This window comes from Bombus impatiens, unplaced genomic scaffold, assembly GCF_000188095.3.
Source record: "Bombus impatiens unplaced genomic scaffold, BIMP_2.2 scf_1259, whole genome shotgun sequence".
NCBI lineage: Eukaryota > Metazoa > Arthropoda > Insecta > Hymenoptera > Apidae > Bombus > Bombus impatiens.
In genome coordinates this window covers 17,746-37,594 of record NT_177678.1, presented here as the reverse complement: position 1 = coordinate 37,594, position 19,849 = coordinate 17,746, and the positions used below count along the sequence as shown (strand labels likewise).

Here is a 19,849-nt window from a genome sequence, read left to right as displayed (position 1 = left end):
TACTTACTAACATGATGAGCAAAAAATAAAAATAGACACGCTTAAAACAGCAGCCTGGAACTCTAACGGCCTACAACAAAGGGCCCTAGGAACTAAAACATTCCTGTATAGCAATAACATCAATATACTACTCGTTTCAGAAACACACCTCGCAATAAAAAGCTATATAAAAATATCGCACTACACCATATACGACACCAAGCATCCCTCAGGGAAAACACACGGAGGGACGGCAGTAGTAATAAAAGAACGACATTAAACATCACCTACACAGCCAGGTCAGTAAGGAACATATACAAGCAACCACCGTTACCGTACAGACTAACAGCGACCAACTGCAGTTGTCAGCAATATACGTACCGCCGCGACACAAAATCACAACGCAAATGTGGGAAGACACTTCCGACACTTAGGTGACAAATAGGATATATTGCAGCGGGAGACTATAACTCAAAGCACACATTATGGGGATCAAGAATCACCACACCTCGAGGCACAACCTTGGAAAAATACATTAGAAATAATAAGCTCAATATATTATCCACAGGAAGACCGACATACTGGCCGACAGACCCGAGCAAAATACCTGGCCTGCTAGACTTTGCAGTTACAAAGGGACTAAACGCAAATAAACTAAACATAGCACCCAGCCTCGAGCTTACCTCCGACCATACGCCGTCAATAATTACATACAGAAACAAACCAATACTTTACAGCAACACAGAGAAGCTACGCAATAGAACCACCAAATGGCAAATACTTAAAGAAATAATCGAGAGCAAAAGCAGCTGCAACATCCTACTGAAAACACCTGAACACATCGATCGAGCAGTAACGACATTTACAGAAACTATTCAAGAAGCAGCAAGGGCAACCACTATACCTGAATCAACCAACAGACAAACAAAAATAATTCCATTAGACATCCTCGAAAAAATTAGAGAAAAAAGAAAAGCGAAAGCAAAATGGCAAAAATATAGAACAAAAGAAAACAAAAGACCAACAAAACAAACTCGCAAAAGAAATAAAGAAAAAATAAAAGAGCACAACAACAACGAGTTTACAAAGTTCATCGAGTCACTATCTGCACACGAGAACTACAACTACTCCCTATGGAAAGCCACAAAAAGAAAAAAAAATAAGGAGGACAATAAAAATGGTCTCAGACCCTTCCGCCAAAAGCGATAAGACAAATCACAATAATAGTTAACGCAATACTAAGAATACAATTCTTTCCTAAAATTTGGAAACTGGCACAGATCATAATTTTACCTAAACCAGGCAAAGACCCACATGAAACTAAATCATACAGACCCAGGCAAAGACCCACATCAAGCTAAATCATACAGATCAATTTCATTACTTCTTGTGTTCTCTAAAATACTAGAGAAAGTAATTTACGACCGCATAAAACCAATAATAGAGAAGGAAAAATTAATACCGGATCACCAATTCGGATTCAGAAACAAACACTCCACAATATAGCAAATGCACAGACCGGCCAATGAAATAATACTAGCACTAGAAAACAAACAATACTGCACAGCCCTCTTTATGGACATCGAGAAAGCATTTGGCAAGATAAACCACAATAGCTTACTTCAATCAATCAGAAAACAATTCCCGGAGCAGATATACCATTTAATTAAATCTTACTTAAGTAGCAGAACCTTCGTAGTAAAAATTAAAGGCACATACTCTGAAGTTAAAGACATCAAGGCAGAGGTTCCGCAAGGAAGCGTCTTAGGACCAATTGTATACACATTATACACGGCCAACATACCAACAGCTAACAATAGCAAAATACTGACATTCGCGGATGACACAGCTGTACTAGTCAGGCACACTAACCCTGAAACGGCAGTTACACTACTACAAGAACATATCACAAAAATAGAAAAGTGGCTTCAAGTTAAACAAATTAAAGCAAACCCCGATAAATGCAAACACATCACATTTACACCGCGAAAACAGATACCACCAAACATTATGCTAAACGGCACACACATAATACAAGCAAGACAAGTCAAATACCTAGGGCTCCACTTAGATACACGACTCACGTGGAAACAGCATATTGAATCAATAATAGACAAAATACAGATAGCAAGGAGACAAATGTATTGGCTAACAAGTTGAAAATCCAAACTAAGTATAGGAAATAAACTAAAAATATATAACATGATCATAAAACCAATCTGGACATACGGAATACCACTATTGGGGAACAGCAGCAATGAGCCATATAACCAAAATAGAGGCAACGCAATCTAAAATACTCAGAGCAATAGTAAACGCGCCATGGTACGTTAGAAACGAGGACATTCGGAAAGACCTGGGAATACCAACGGTCAAGGAGGAGATTAACAGAAGTGCAAGAAGGTACGGAGAAAGAATAGCAACGCACCCAAACCAGCTAGCAGCGGAAACGGTCGACACATCAAGCATAAAAAGAACATTAAAAAGGAAACACCCAATAGATCTCGCAAAGGACATAGTCTAACAAACACGATGATGGTACCCCTCTGAGGGTAGTCACCCACATGATAATCAAACAACTAAAAAATTCTACCAAATGTCCAAATTGGATAAATTGTGAATGCGAAATATTAAATAAAAAAAAACCTTTGTAGCAATAAAACGTCAAACAATATTTTGATACTGTATCGCACAGCATACAAAATTTTATGCCCAGTGATGATGTCTTTTATTTGGCAAGTATTGAGTTATGCTAGAATGACACAGCGTCCCGACTAACGATTCATCAATTGATAATTCTTTATGTGATATATAATGTAATTTGAAGACTCTGTTAGCGTGTTTAACAAGTGGCTCAAATTTTGTACATGGATCGTATTTCTGACCAGGTGGAAAACATAAAGAATTATCAATCAAGCGAAAATATTCCAAAATTTGTTGAAATCTGTTTCTCGAGAACATTTTTCGAAATCACGGTATATTCCGTGAATTTTCGCTCCAATACAAATGTATATTGGCTTTTTTGTAATTCCTATTTCTAGTAGCACTGCCGTAAATACCTTCATCTCTAACACTGGTAACTGGTGTCCAATTCTCTATTTTAGATGATTCTAATTCTTCAGATAAAAGCCCCGATATTCGCGTATTTATTAGTTTCTTTAACTATTAGTGACAATAGTGACGAATCAAAAAATAGTTCAAAGTATTCGATGGGTTTACTCTCGCTAGAGAAGTTACATAGTAATTCAGATTCTTTGGTATGCTCGAGGGAATCATGTTGAATATAAATTTCTTCGGTAATTCGAAAAGGCTTGTACATTGATACGAAAAATCATTGTCGCCATCCGAAGTACTCAAAATACGTTGTCTCTTGTATATTACAAGAACGATGTAGTCGTCATCTTTGTCACTTGATGACTGAATTTTTTATTGTGCTTATAATTTTTCTTTCTTGATGATAATCAACAATGCGTCAGATTACTTTGCCAACTGCAATAAGTTCGTCAACGTAAAAAAAGCACGATCCCGTTACCTAGCATTGAGGAACATAAATTACGACAAACGCTATCGCGCTGAATGACATTTTTCGACACTGTTTTTTCAATGACCTCTGGGACTCAAACAATTAGATGCCAAAAGCAAAAAGAAATAATAAAGGCAAAGGCCATAACAGTAGGAAACGTGCAGAACATTGGTTTAAGCAATAACTTCGCAACTGTTTTTCTATTCTTTGTTTTCTATTCTTGTTTTATATTCTTGTTTTTCTATTCTCCAAAAAGCAAAATTCAGTTGATGATATTCTATTAATTGATTGTTAAATGAGTTCTAAATACTGTTTTGTAAAGTCTATTCCGGAGGAAACCTCGAAGCTAAATTAAACTAGAACAAAATTAACGAATTATGTAATTAACAAAATTACGAATTAACAGAAGTTTAATTAAAGTTTCTTATTGGAAAAATATTGTAAAGTCATAAAATTTGCACAGATTAAACAAAAGTCTGAAAATCGCATTTGAAAAGTATATTGAATTTTCACTTCGTGATAATAACATGAAAATTTCATAATAAAACTTGTTTTACACATTTCTGCATAAGTATACATAAAAAGCCATTATCAACTTGAAATAGCTTCCCTCTTATCATGATAAAAATTTGTTTTTTCAATTTCATAAATGAATGGTACTTATTACATATTATAAATACATAAATGAATATAACTTATTAGATGATTTATTGAGATCTTAATCTTTTTCTCTACGTACGCCAGAAACTAGGATATTTTGAAAGAATTTGTACGAAATATAATGACGGCAGAAACATAAAATTTTACTTTGATATTTGTATAATAAGCTTTCTTAAGTAAACTATAGAAATTGAATATTATAATCCACAAAATAAAATTGTATTAATACGCAATAAGTTAAATATCAAAAAATAATATACACTAACACATATTTATATAACATATATTTTATATTGCGTGTATGTGTGAGTACATTTGCGTGTGTAATGTACTCTTGTTATTTACTTATGATTTGCAATTTATCTAGTTACGTTAAATGCTTCTATTCTCACCAAATAATCCTCAACGCTTACCTCAAATAAAAAAAAAATCGAATTAAATCTTTTTTTTCTATGCATGTATACATCACTACTTATAATTTACCCATCCGTAATAATAAAATTATGAAGTAAACTTTATATACCATATAATACCATATGAAAGAATTTGCAAGCGTGCGTGCTCTTGCGCCTGTATGTCGTGGCGACGCGACACTGAGCCGCTGTATCTTTTCCGAAAGCATGCGACTTTTTCTTCGTCTTTTAACCTTAACGTGCGACGAGCAGTTCGCAACAAGCTGATCGCCGGTGAACACGTGCATCAATAGGTAGCTTCTGTAAATTTGAAAAGTTCATTGTTTATCATCAAGTGAAATCGTATTAAGTACATATATGGACAAGTTTTCCAACCGTTTTCAAAATGTTATTACAAATAAAGAATACTACATATGTCATGAGTCCAATTGCCTTCACTTTCAAGGTATTAAAAATTTATTGGTACGTATATGCAAAACTACGAATTTGTTATGCATTTATGCATAGAATATACATACAAAACTGCAACACGCTTTAATAATATATCTTTTTTCCTATATTAATATATCACATGTAAATTTCCCTAAACAGCTTAAAAACATTAACACTTCACTATGGTTACTTTTTCTAACGACTCTCACACACAGATGTCTGCACATCCTTGGCGCGTACCCTCAATAGTCTGAAGTACCCATCAGGGGTCTTGGAATTTTCATAGTTGAGGTCCTTCGGACCAAGCGTGTATCTCTTGTCTTAGGTTTCCTTTTACGTTTATTGTTTACTACGGGTTAACACGGAAAGTTAATTTTCCTCACATCTGGTATGTTCCGTTAGCAACTTTCTCACGAGGGCGGCTAAAACCCTTCCTGGTCCACCAACCGTCTTATTATCCAATCGGAGACGGCGTTTACTGCCCTCGCTTCCCTAACCAAAATTGTCATCAACAAATCCGATAGTTCCGTGTTCTTAGACATACCCACCCCTAGCTTTCCTTAGACACAGTATCGTCGGTAAAACTTCACTTATTCTGTACCCTTAGAATAGTCAACGTATCTTTACCGGTCTCTACCCTTATAGCAGTCGCGTACTTAACGTATCAGTGTAACTAAGTTTTACATAACGTGATTGGAGTGAATTGTGATTTATGATAATTCAGTGTGTATTCCGTTGTGAGTGCTGAATTCATAATAAAGTTTGATTAAAACAAAATTAATAGTTGTGTTACGACTCAGCTATTTTATTTTTTTTTATCATCCAACCCTGTAGTTTACGTGACAAAAGCAAGCGTATGATATCGAGGAAGCGAATAGGCAAGCAACCAGATGTGTATAAAAACAGCGCAAACTTATTTTGTATAATCTTCAAACTTTACATAGCTAGAGATTTATTCACATTTCATATTTCAATTTAATATGGATGTTTTATTTCCTTTGCTTTTAGACACGATTTTCTCGTTACAAATCAAGTATGTTCATCATTCAATGGTAGTATATGAAACGACCATTTACTATCACAAGGAAGTGAAAGGACCATTCTAGTAAATTTTTTATTTTTTATATTTTCAATCTCGAGTGATCTTTACGATTTGTCTTAAAGGGACGTTGGGTAAATCGCTAAAACGGGGATTGTTGTAAATCGCTTACTGGTTTCATTTATATATTTATACATATATCTAATATGATAAGGTACAAATTACAGAGAAAACAAGATTACTTTGTGATAACGCCGTAGGGAAGATTTATGATCATTAGTGCAACTGTGACGTATCTGACCGAAACAATAAAACGTTGCAATCTACTTAGACATTTCAGTTGTGTATATGTGACATGTGCGTGCCTGACTTAGCAAAGAAATTAAAAGCGCGGTTTGCCACAAAGTTATTTGTACTTACATATGAATATAATTATTATCCATGTATTCCAAAAAGGAATCACGAAATTAAAATATTTAATTCATGAAAATATTGGGATACAATTTACATAAAAAATGACAAAACTTCAGTTTTTTACAATGCTAAGATCTGTAAGGTACTGATATAATATTAAGTTTACTATTTGTATGATTTCATCTGCATTATTTCTTAACTTATGAAAAATACATATTCCGGTTACATTTATAGTAACAGTAGTTAATAGATTGCGGATGTTATATCAGGCGCATCATCAGATGCACAGTAGGACAGTTTATAAAAATAAGATGTCTGCTCCTGAACACTTTCAATCGGAAACAGCGTTCATCAGAATCAAAAAATCAGGAGTTTGCCAAGTATAAAAACAGTTTTATAGGATTTGACAATTCCCAGTGCAAGTTGTATTACTGCATATATTCTTCCAAAACTAATTATTATTATTAGACCGCAGATTTTCGTCTATTTTAATGACATAAGTAAAAATATAGAACTGAAATAAAAACTCGTTTTATCTATTAAAAATTATAGTACACATTCCTATTGTGAGTATTTTGTTATGTTTATTAAATATCCCACAAAAACATAAAAATTTGTAGTCTAGTGATTATAAACAATGAGATAATTGCAAATCAATTGCAAATGAGACAAGATTTGATTTATTTGTAGCGACACATGAGCTAAGGACAATTCGAATCATGTTGTTTTGCCTCGGTGTATCCATATCGTTAGGATCCACATAATGTAATAATAAATGAACTCCGGACGAAACAATGTCGCCGCTACGTGAAACTGTCAAGCAAACTCGAATTCAAATTTTCTGGCTCTCCCCAACCAGTATAGATAAACGAACGCGACCGTAGGAGTTTCAGTTATTAGCGACCTTATTAGCGATTTGTACACTGTCTTTAGCGAATCCGTTAGTATGAGGATCTTAGCGAACGTTATCTATATTTATTTATTAATTATTTTAAATACATTTGACGGTTTTAACTTCAAATTATCTCGTCATTTAAATAACAACACAACCAACCAACCTCTGCATATTCATGATTTAGTAATTAAAGGACATCTTGTTAAAAGTATGTAAATATGCAGATACTTTTGCGCGCTAATGTAGATACAACAGGTGTATGTAATTTTTGTAACATTATGTTTTCTATTCTTTTACTGCTTTTTTTCTTAATAAAGATGAAAGTGAATAAACTGTTACATGTTAACAATACGTGTCTTAATGTGTCAAAAATATTCGCAAATTTAACACTTCATTTATTCTAGTATAGAACAAATTTCTATTCCCTTCGACATCTGTAAAAGTGCTACTAAAATAAGCAACATCTGTTTTCCGCCCCATAAATCCAGAATTAATAAGAATTTATTATTTCCATAATATGAAATGATTATTTTTAATACCTTCTCCAATAATGGGTACTGACAAAAACGACAGAATATGGGTTGATTTCTGCGCAGAGATATTTTATTCAAATCGATGTGGCAATGACTGTAATTTCTCCGTATAAGATCCCTGTCATTTTATTATATATCTGAATGCTCCAACAACTTCAGTGTGATACAAGAGTGAGTATTTGATATGACAACTACGATCGAGTACGACCTGAGACTCCTTTCGTGTTGACGATGATGATGACTGTGTTCGACTTGTAGGTTCTTGTTGTACTTCTGACTCCTGATGTTACTTGTATTGGCCTCTGACTCGAGTTGATTTAGACTGACTGAGATTTGACTGTTCTGTTGATGAGAACAAGTTTAAAGAGATGACGTGAATAAGACTCGACATAGACTGGATGTAAGTGACTGTTCTGTAGTCCCGAGAACAAGTCTAGAGGGTTGAAGTGTTTAAAACTGACTTGTCGCTCCTATGTTATTACGAAAGAAATATGGGTGTGCCCTTTGAACGAAGAACGCGGATTCGTTGTTCACACTTTTTGTTAGGAAAAGTGAGGGTAGCGATCCGCGATGTCGATTGGTTGTGACCCACGTTAATGCTAAAAGGTATGGGGAGGAGGCCTCCTACCAACGTGGTTTGTGGGTGACATTGTTCATGGGTAAAACCAGCCTCTTTTGTTAAACAAATATTCGGTTTTTCCCAATAGGGGACTACCCGTTTTCTCCGTGTTTTTAAGAGCGCCTAATAAACCCAAGGACTTTTCTATGGTAAGTACCAGCCATAAACCGAAAACGCTTATAAGATTAGAAAATCCTTCCGGATGAGCACATTAAATTGAAAACATATGTTAACGATTACGTAAAGTTAAGGTCTATGGTGGGGCCTTAGGTTTATTGAGGGTCTATCGAATGGTGCTTGGGCCTTGACGGTCAGACACTCAAAGACGTCGCACGGACCATTTCACGCGACGTAACAAATATTTTCGCAATAAAGTATTTAAAAAATTTTTAAATTTCTACAAGTTTTTATCCAGATCTGTTTCGTTTAAAGTTTAAAATATCACAACTGAATTCGGTTCTCATTTTATCTAGTGGAAGACGATGAATCCAAAGAAAAGAAGATGCTATGGTTTTATAAATTTCTTTGACAGACTGATTTGCACACTTTAACGTAGACATCTGGAGCTAACTGAAACCATACTTATTTGCTTATTTCTGTGAGAATACTGATAATGTATGTCTGTATGTCATTGTTACAGGTTGGTACCATATTATTTGACACAATTAACCTTACCTACATTTTCCATATCGATTAATTGATTGCTTAAACTTATATGGCAACTGAGTTGAGTGCCTCATGGCTAGTTCAGTACATACTTTTATTTATTCAATTGTTTTACGCGCTTACGCTTAAGCGCCTTAAGGTCAAGATCAGTTTGTAATAAATACACTAAATACACTAATTCATGACTCTATATAAGTAAAAAGTCAATAAGAATATACTATGTAAATTAGATGCTATGTAAATTAGCTAACCCTAAAATATATGTAATATCGTGATATAATATGTTTACAAGGAATGGATGACACAGATGTTAATCGGACAGAAAAAGACGATTGTTGTTAAACCTGAACTATTCACACCAAATGTACAGAAAACAGCACAACTAAATAATTAGATAACGACTCGACTTTCACAAAATGCAATCAACATTCTCTCGGCAACGCCACTCGCAAGCTCAGCTTCTCGACTGACTCTCTGGCCGTTGTAGCATTCTATTGTCTTTTGCTAGGCCCACCGCACACGTGTCTGCAGCCGTTCGTAGCCAGGGTCACGTAGGTCTTTTCTACGAAACTATGCACTTGGAAAGACCGATACTACATTATCAATTCAGTTATCCACAAAAAACTAATATCTTCGTATCTTGGCTGTGATTGTCTTCGGTAAGCTGAAAATATTTGACTCTCTGAACCGGTTTCCAATTTTCAGTCATCTGTTTCAATCTTCCGAACCCTCATCCTCTTATTTAACAAAACGCTTTTCCACCTAAAATTCGTACGTTATAGGTATTAGTGTTACATTAATCCGACTCTGTTAACATTTAATAGTACTGACTTTACGATCTTTCGCAGACGTGTCATAACAATTTGTTACCAAACTGGCTTTAAACACTTCTGTTGAAGTGGTTACCACTGCTAAGAAAACTCTACATCTGGTTTTTTTAGTTTTCTCAAACACTGAAGCCATCGACAGCGTGTAGACAAAAGACTGCGTCGAAGACAGACCATAGACAGTAGACAGGCGACGTTGGCTTCGGGGTTTTCAGTGATTGGGTAACACAGCTAGCATGCGGATCTGGACCAGCTCAAATTGTATTCTTACTTATAATTACACTTCTATTTAAATATATTTTCTGCCTTACAATTTATCGACGAGTTTTCTCTGTTTACACATCGAATAACCTCAAGAACTTCAAACGTACGTTTGTATGAGCGGAGTTTTTGTTTTTCGATCATCAAAGCAGCCGTTTCTTATTACACGGTGATGAAAACGAAGTAATGAAAACGTAACGTAAATAAAGCAAATTACATAATTTGTGCGAGATGTTAGTTAATTAAAATATTTGTTATATGAAAGTGGTTGTAGAACATGACGAAACATAATTTATTACGAATTATACCAATGAAATGTACATAATTGTAGTTATTCGTTCATTTATTATCGAATTTGCTCATTACTCTACAAATTTTTAACACAAAATACAGTTACGATTATTAATTTTATGAAAACAATTAGACACTCTCAAATTCATTGTCTTCGTTGGTCTGTTGCAACTTATATTACAGTATTTTGCTTTTCACATCATCTTTAAAACTCTATGTCGTCGATGTACAATTGTGTATCTAGATATCTCTCGTTTCCAATATCTGTGACATACATAATATATGTAAGAAGTACATACGCATAACGAGGGTACCTGCTAGTTCCTTCTTCAAATGTAATGATTAAATATTCATGATGTATATGGAACACATACATTGCATTTGTGACGTATGATTGACAGTGAGTTAAGGACAGAAGCACTTTATCGTAGATATATTTTTCATGTGCGTTAAAAGGTTGCATTTACAGTATGACAGTAATGATTTACAGAAATGTCGAGTGTTCAGACTTAGTTAGTTGAGACTGAACTTTCATCATGAATAGAGCTACACTAGAGGCGCGATTCTTAAAGATAACGAAAATATTCGCGAAACTGAATGGGGTTTGGCCAGATCAAAATAAAGTAAAATTCATTTTATGGGCTATGGTGTATATTACTATGGGATCGTCTATCATTGTACAGGTACACGTCTATCAATTTATGTCGCAATCCACTAACATTCACAACACAACATCATAATGAAATATTCAACGATACTGGCTTAAATTACCTCCCATTGCTCCTTTGTTTTAACCGATATGAAATGTAAATAAAATTCATGGATAGTCTTAATCTTTTACATTTCAAAACATAACTTTCAATTTTAAGAAAGCTTCATGGTAAAAGAGCCCTGGACGATCATGTAAAAAGTTCTTAGAGTCCTTAAATAATTTTAGAAAGACATAATTAACTCTTAAATGCAATCATTACCGAAACTTCACACCTTGCGAATTTTGTTTTGATATCAATATCTCATTTGAAAAATAATGTTGTTTCTTTTAATAAAATCATGAATAATAATAAATACTTATAAAATACTTAATTTCATTGAAATTCAAATGCCCGGTTTCTAAACTAAAAAAATTTAAATAGCATTATCGCGATTTTCTTAATAATAGCCTTTATTAATAATAGATACAAGTACTATTTACAAATAATTAAGGATAGACCATTGATTTCAATTCAAGGTAGCGAGAGTCATACATATAGGCAGTTTGGAAGTCGTAATAGAGCAGTCGTCCTTAATAGGTGCGGGATTTCTCATGATCATAAAACATGGTAACTATGTTCTGAACGCAAAGAAGGTAAGCAAATATTTGCCAATCACAACAAGATTCTTCTAGTTTGCACACCAACCTCACAAATATTATAGCTCAAGTCCCTTTTGAATGACATGTCCGAGGACTGGGCAATCGATCGTTTGGAAGAAGAATTTGCCATTATGGCCACATACGCTAATAGAGGAAGCATTCTTGCGATGTTCTACTTTGGTAAGTCGATATAAGTACTTAAAAAAGCAATTTTAATCGATAATCTCGTTAGACTACAACATGAACAGATCTGGCTAACAGTTATATATATAAACAACCAAACAACCAAAACAACATCTCCGCGGTTGCATAATAAATACATAAGCAAAATTGAAACGTTAATATTAAAAAACGTTACAATTTTCAACGCAAAACACACAAAAAATGGCAATTTGATGGTGCTTTGTAATATTTTAATTAGAAAATGGAAAACTTGAAAGGAATATAGGAATGGGTACCGTTTGTCCATGCTAGAGTTCATTATTTTACATTTTATAATTTAATTAGTAGACTGCGAATGTTTATGCATTTATGGGAAATTTAAAGGTGCTAAAATGCACGAAATTAACATCATATGTAAAAGTAGAAACTGTTCAAAGTATAGCATTTATTCTACAATTTCGAGAATGAAACAAACATTTGTTTAGGTTCTATCTTTCGACACGTTTTTGCCACAATAGGTACGTATATGCATAAACACCTATAATGAATTAAGGTAGCAACCATTTGCTTTCAGTAAACGCGTGCATATGTGCATTCCTTTTCTTACAATTACCATGGACGGCGCGTCTGGTGCACATGATGAAACCACACAATACATCATCACCAATGTTATACACTATACCAGCTTACTATTTCGTCGAAGATGACCGCAAATATTACTATTATATTCAAATGTATCTGGGCCTCTCTATATATGTGGTGCTCATCGTGTTCATCGGTTGCGATACTTGTTACATGGTCCTTGTGCAGCATGCTTGCGGATTGTTGATTGTGACGGGGTAAGCAAATCAAAAATTTCTTCCATTTTCCAAATTTTATTGAATAAATTGCATGTTTTTAGATACCGCTACAAAAATGCAATCAACGACCTTTCTTTCAATACAAAGGATTCCGAAAAGAAGGCGAAGGAGACATATGAAAGAGTACGCTTCTCCATACAGGCGCACCAGCGGGCAATAATGTCAGTACATATTAAACAGCGAATACAAATGTTATAATCTAAATTGAAAAATTTATGGTATAAGAATTCATATTTTACTTTCAATGATTTTGGTTACGAATAACTACGATAAATGATTTAATTCTTTTTATTTATTGGTAATCATTATAGATGACAGAGATTGTTTTTGGTTACTTTCAATACTCAATTATACTTTCAACAATCGTCAACATTGAAATAGATAGATATCTTTTACAATTTCAGTATTTAATAAATCCCATGAATATTTAGTGATTATTGTTTTCCATTTAAACAAAAATTAACCTTCTCATAATTTTTAAAGTGATTACTATTCTTATTAGGTTTTATATATATTACTATATTTATTAGGTTTCCACTTTTAATCATGTATTTTCCCGCTCCTTTTTCGAAGATTTCTGTTGCCAAGAAACGTTTTTCTTAATTTTACTTATGAAACAGGTTTCTGGAAAAAATCGAGAGCACACACGTTACATACCTTTTTATGTGTATGGGCATAGTAGTCTTGTGCGTTAGTATTACAATGGCACAGGTAAGCTTCTTTTAATCGACTTTATATCTTTGAACATGATTTATCAATAGATTGTCGATTGTTTGAAATTAGATCGCTACGATGGAAATATGTGTGGATTTTTACAAATTTATCAGCTTTCTGGTGATTCAGTTCTTGCATCTATTCTGTCTAACGATGCAGGGACAGTTCATCATAAATTCGTCTGATGAGATTTATGATGCAATGTGAGTATAATACATATTATGAAAACTATTGAGATATGTACAATTTTGTGTTAGACTAGATTAGCCGTGTAGTAGTGACACACATATGTGAGTATGAGTGTATGGGAGCATGTGTGTGCACAGCGTCTCGACAAACAGATAAATGTAACTGTTCCGTTGGCATAGTATAGAAGATGGTGAGACAAAGAGAGTGCTGAGACGCGTACAAATGTATATCGACGAAGATCCTGCAAATCGTTTATTAAATAAATTTAAAACTATTTTAATATAAATTCTAAGTATAATCTTAGTTTTCCTTTACTTTTATTTCGGCAATTAAGATCCACAATTCTCAACAACAACTTTATTTTCTTCCATTATTTGTAGTGTTATCAACTGTTTGCATGAATTGTCAACAATGCAAAAGAAGTACAGATTATGCTTATGCTATGTATATTATTACTACGCTACATATATAATTTAAAGTACTTTAAGCAATTTGCTAGTTCTTTTACTTATTTGTGATCTTCTAAATTGTCCTTTATAATAGCTTTTAGAATTAAGATAAAAATAAAATAATATTTGCCATTGGCTTATCAAAACAGAAAATTTCTAACTTATTTTCGTTTATTCGAATAGTTGTTCATGCGACAGAAATGTTTATATTTAGTATAATGTTAATTTGTATTAATATAATGTTAATTTATAGATTATAATGAAATTTGTAGATACGAGGCATCATGGTACAACACGAATCCAAAAACGCAAGCGTTATACTTATTAGCGTTGCGGCGAAGTCTAACTCCATGCTATTTAACTGCTGGCGGTTTAATACGGTTGAACATGGAAAGCTTTTCAGAAGTAATGTATTAATAGTCTTATCTTCAATAATTACGCCGCATTCGCTGGAACAATATTGGTATATTTCAGGTGATAAAACTGTGCGTTTCATATTATACAGTGTTGAGATCAACATGAACAACGGATCGATATTCAGTGATTTGTGATGACTCCTTTACGTTAAATTAATCACACTAGATACGTTATTTGGAATGATCGTTTTATCAATATTATTACAATTGATGGTGTAAAATAACTTGATAAAACTGTCCTAATATTATCTCAATTCATAATACAGATACGAGTATTATCGAAATCAGCAATTAGTAAATAACAGTTTCGTTTCTGCTTACAGAAACAAATAAAAATATTTGAACACTTGTAGAAGTTTTTTATTAATATATTATTATTTTATTAATATATATTTATTTTATTAATAATATATTATACACAACATTTTGAAATTTCATTATTATGAATGTCAATATCCCTAAAATTTGAAACCAATGTAAAAATATGTATAAGAACTAAAAAAAGGGTTTGGTAAATAGTCAATTATCTACTATACGTATTAATGAATCTCAATATTTACTGGAACTATGCGTAACATTTATTATACTATTATTTAGGATAGCAATTCCAGCTATAGATTAATGTCGTGGTAAATATTTGTTTGCAGTAAACTCTTTGCAACTTTTATATATGTTTTTAAAGTAGTATCAAATGGTACCAATATACTCCATTACAGTGTTGATGGAATTCCAAAATGTTTCGCATAATATGTACAATATATGCAGAAATGTCTTTATCGTATATCTATCGATTTAAAATGTAATAGGTATTACATATTATTTCACTTATCTGCACAATTCCATTAGATTTGGCATTTTTTATAAGTGTAAGTATCATGGTAGCACTAGCACCACTAAGAAAAATATTAGTATTAATCGTGGTAAGAAATTGAATTATTCATGCATACAGCATTGGACGCTTATTGATCTCATTGCAAAATATTAATTTGAAATCTGGATCGTGGGAGTAGGTCAGCTCAAACGTGGACGAAGCTCGCGACGCTTCCTCATAGAGTGAATACAGATGGAAGACAAAGTGTGTTTTCACTATTTATGGCTCAACGTAGAAGATAACAAGATTAAAATGCGCATAGTTCTTTTCGATCTTTAACTTCATCCCTATACTTCATCCTTTCACGTTCTGTTACCGTTCTACAACCGTTCAACTATCTACGCACGCAACTGTTCTTTCTCAAGCTTTTCGTTATCAAATTAATTTAGGATACCCGGAGTATCTATACTTACGTTAATCGTTATTAAGAATTACGCAAAGAAAATTTGATGACTCTCAATTGTCTTTTTACACAAAATACATTTTTTCTATAAAATGCGATAAGAATAAGACATTTATCAGTAGCTAATGCTTCCACCGATTACTTACTTGCACAGCATTGTCAAAGATATACTTTAAAAACATAGAATTAATATAGGAGAATAAATTATTAAACCATCACTATGTTTTACAAGGGTCGCGATGACAGCAGGTACGCAGTACGCACTTTCGTATTTACAAGCATTGTTCCGATAGATTTCGCATGGTCGAAAGGAAGTGGAAGTGTACCTATTCCTACCAAGTGGACCAATTCCTACCACTCAACAAATTTCGGTGTTATTCTTCATATGTCAGTCGTATATACGTCGTGCAATTTTTACGTTATTTTTTATCTTATTATGGACAAAACGACATTGGAAGAAAAGTACATGAAAATAATCAAAACATGCACTACGGTTACCGGAATTTGACCTGATCAAAGTAAATATTCGGAACTGATCATGTCAACGATTATATACATTATTATCCTGTTATCATCAACGAGCGATATATAACAACGCAGGTATGTAAATATTAATTTGTGATTGACTGTCCTCTATAGAAACTTTGATTTATTGATACATATATAAGTATCTACTATATTAATGAATAACTGTATTGAATAATCATTCAGTAATCACGCACCAGCATTGTGATGTTCGTCGAATTTCTCACAAAATTCCACATTTTTTAAATGTATTCTATACGTACTAATGTGACAATTTCTCTTTTGTTAAATTAATCGGTGGTTGATTGTAGATGGCAAACTTCGTGTGGTTCCTTAGTTTAATTCAAATTATAATTTAGTTTAGTTTAAATACCGTAATAGAGCAGGCGTGCTTCTTGAATTAATGCGGCAGCTGGGGCATAGATAAAACAAGAGAATTACATTATCAGTGGTGCGAAGGTAAAGAAATCTTTTGTTTCACTTCCCATTTTCTATTACTATTCTATTATATTCACACGGGAAAATATGATAAGTTGATTTTTGTTGAATTTGTGACTTTTACATCACTGAGAGACTACAAAGAAGTATTTTGGTACGACATATTTGAAGAAGTGTATAATATGACAGATTCGAAATTATAAACCTTCTAAAAATAATGGCGATAAATGTTCTGTAAAAAACGAATAACATAATGCAGTATCGTAACTACTATAGTTAGTTTATTAATGATAAGTAGATTGAACAGGTGTTAATTGAACAGAAAATAATGTTCATTAAACATGAACTAATCACAGCAAACGTATAATAATTAACACAACTAGGTAATTAATCAACGACCCTTATCAACGCAATCTTTGACATCTTAACTCGTATTGCTGTTAATTCGTTTATTGTCTTCTAGCAATTGTCTTCACCCTTATCTTTTGTCTTAGACTCAGGCTCAGCAACCGCTTGTTTATTATCTGCACCCCCCCCCCAGGCTCCTCATCAACGATACGTATTATTCTGCATATTCTTAATGTGTATGAAAGATATTGTTGTATCAGGAAAGGAGAAGGAATACGACTTATTGTGCTTTACATACCTTGATGCATAGGTTTTCGTTGCATGAGACTAATCAAATTGCAATGTAAGATGCTACTTACCGCCATTTGTGAGGGATTAGTCAAATGATAGACTGAATTATGAAGTTAACATCATGACCGAGTACGCCAAAAGGATACGGAGTATAGTAAAAACCATGTGAGCAATTCATTTCTTCATTCTGTAATTAATTTTATACATCTTTACAATCAATTTTCGGGACTCGTTTCGTTTGTTCGCAACATTAAAACCGCTAACTGTTATTGAATATAATGAGGGAAAGCGTGGTACAGATTATTCCGACTAAATGGTTTCTTATGCCACCACAATTAGAAATGGAATCAAATGGTACAGAAAACTTGGCATTTAACTTCTTCTGGGAATTTATATTGTAAACTCTTTGACGTTTTACAAAATTACAACAAGGAAGGATATAAATATTAGAACATTTAGAGAGTTATTAGCTGCAAAATTATTAGGGTTGTCTGGAAATATAAAAAATCCTTGTCTTCGACGGAGTTAGCATAATATCGCCGTTCGCAAAAATGATTGCGGAAGAAGCATTACACGCGCACGCAACCATGCTATGCAAATAAAAGACGTCGAATGGTCCGGACAAAGGCACAAAAGAATTTGAAGAAAACAACTTATTGTCCAAATCGTCCAACGGAGGTAACCGATGCTGTATATTTCCTAGAATTAGGTCGAATAGGCATTTGGCGAAACCTGCTGGTCATGTCCAGACTAATAAAATATCTCGCTTTTGCAATCTCGCGACTTGATCCGTAATAAGGGGTAAAGGATACCGATCCGCGACCATATTTTTATTTAGTTCTCGAAAATCTACCAATCATCTATCTGAACCATCGTTCGCCTTCAGGAGTAACATAGGGCTCGCTAACGGTGAATTACTATATTTTGCTCTAACTAATTCACTCATTCTCTCACGTACTGTTCTGCTGTTCTGCGCCCTTCCTCGCCAGGTCTATAAGGACTTCTTTGTACGGTGATGTTAGGATCAATTAATTATATTTCTAACTGGCCTATATTTACGCGAGTACATAGGAAATCCGTAACGAATGAAGCTTTGAATTTTTCGAGAAGAGAAATTAATCGACTTTTATCATTACAAGGTACATCAGTGTTAACTTCATTAATATCAATTCCGTTTTCAGCGGTTTTATTACAGACACTAATTATGTTTATTTTACATATAGCGACGCTACTTTGTGTAATATTACGTCAAAACCTTGACTTAATATTTCACGACCAATCACGACATCATATTTTAAATAACTATCAACAAGGACATAAAAATTTATCTCCGATGTAAAACCATTGATACATACAATGGAGAGGATTTGAGCTGTACGTTTAATACAAATATTTCTTATTCCTCGCATAACTACTATATCAATCGTTCTTTTGTCGGTTGTTGTCGTTGGTTGACGTGAGTTGCGAGTTGTGAGTTATCATTTAAATGTTGCCTAATTATACCGATTTAGTTGTTTTAGTTGTATTATATTAACATATTAAGAAATAGTTCTAGTTAAATAATCATGATTTCCTGTTCCATCGTTGTAATTAAATATATAAAATAAATATGTCGGGTTATCATTAGGATTTAAGGGGCGTAACAATTCTTCGTTTAAATTAGCCATTGTTTTACGAAACAGAGAATATATTTACGCGAATAAACAAGATTTTACAAAATATTATGAATAACGAGTTTAATAAATGGTAAGATTAACAAACGATAAGTTTAACTAATAATAAGATTAAAGAATAATAAGTTTAACGAACAATAAGAGGAACGAATAATATGTCTTACGAATAATAAATTTAACGAATAATGAGATTAACGATTGATAGGTTTTACGAATAATGAATTTAATTAGCGCTATTAACAATGTTTCGGGGTTCAAACGAATCCACGATCAACGGGATAACTCTTTACTATGCGTAGAATAATTTTAAACACAAAAATACGATTGCTGAGACACTCGGTAAATTGCTCGATGTATCACTTTCCAAGGCGATCACACGAATGAATATCTGATGAAAATCTTTTTCGCTATACTGCATTTGTTTGTTATATGCTCGCTGGAGACATCGAGAAGGTTCCAATCGTTGTCGCTAGGCAATTTCCGTCAAAGTTTGTTATATACTCTTTGGAAACATCGAGAATGATCCAAACGCCGTTACTAGGCAGTTTCTGTCTGGAGATTGATTCCTAATACAACGTGTGTCCCATTATATCGACATCTCTAAAGT

General features: G+C 33.4%; 1 protein-coding gene across 1 annotated transcript; it reads left to right on the top strand.

Moving 5' to 3' along the window:
- The first annotated feature begins 11,054 nt into the window (after positions 1-11,054).
- Positions 11,055-15,035, top strand: LOC100749972 (odorant receptor 13a-like). The gene is made up of 9 exons (XM_012391831.3): positions 11,055-11,235; positions 11,781-11,897; positions 11,966-12,083; positions 12,640-12,904; positions 12,967-13,086; positions 13,546-13,636; positions 13,709-13,842; positions 14,550-14,682; positions 14,752-15,035. The coding sequence occupies exons 1-9, from the start codon at positions 11,089-11,091 to the stop codon at positions 14,797-14,799; spliced, it is 1,173 nt and encodes a 390-aa protein (XP_012247254.2). The 5' UTR covers positions 11,055-11,088; the 3' UTR covers positions 14,800-15,035.
- Positions 15,036-19,849: the final 4,814 nt, after the last annotated feature.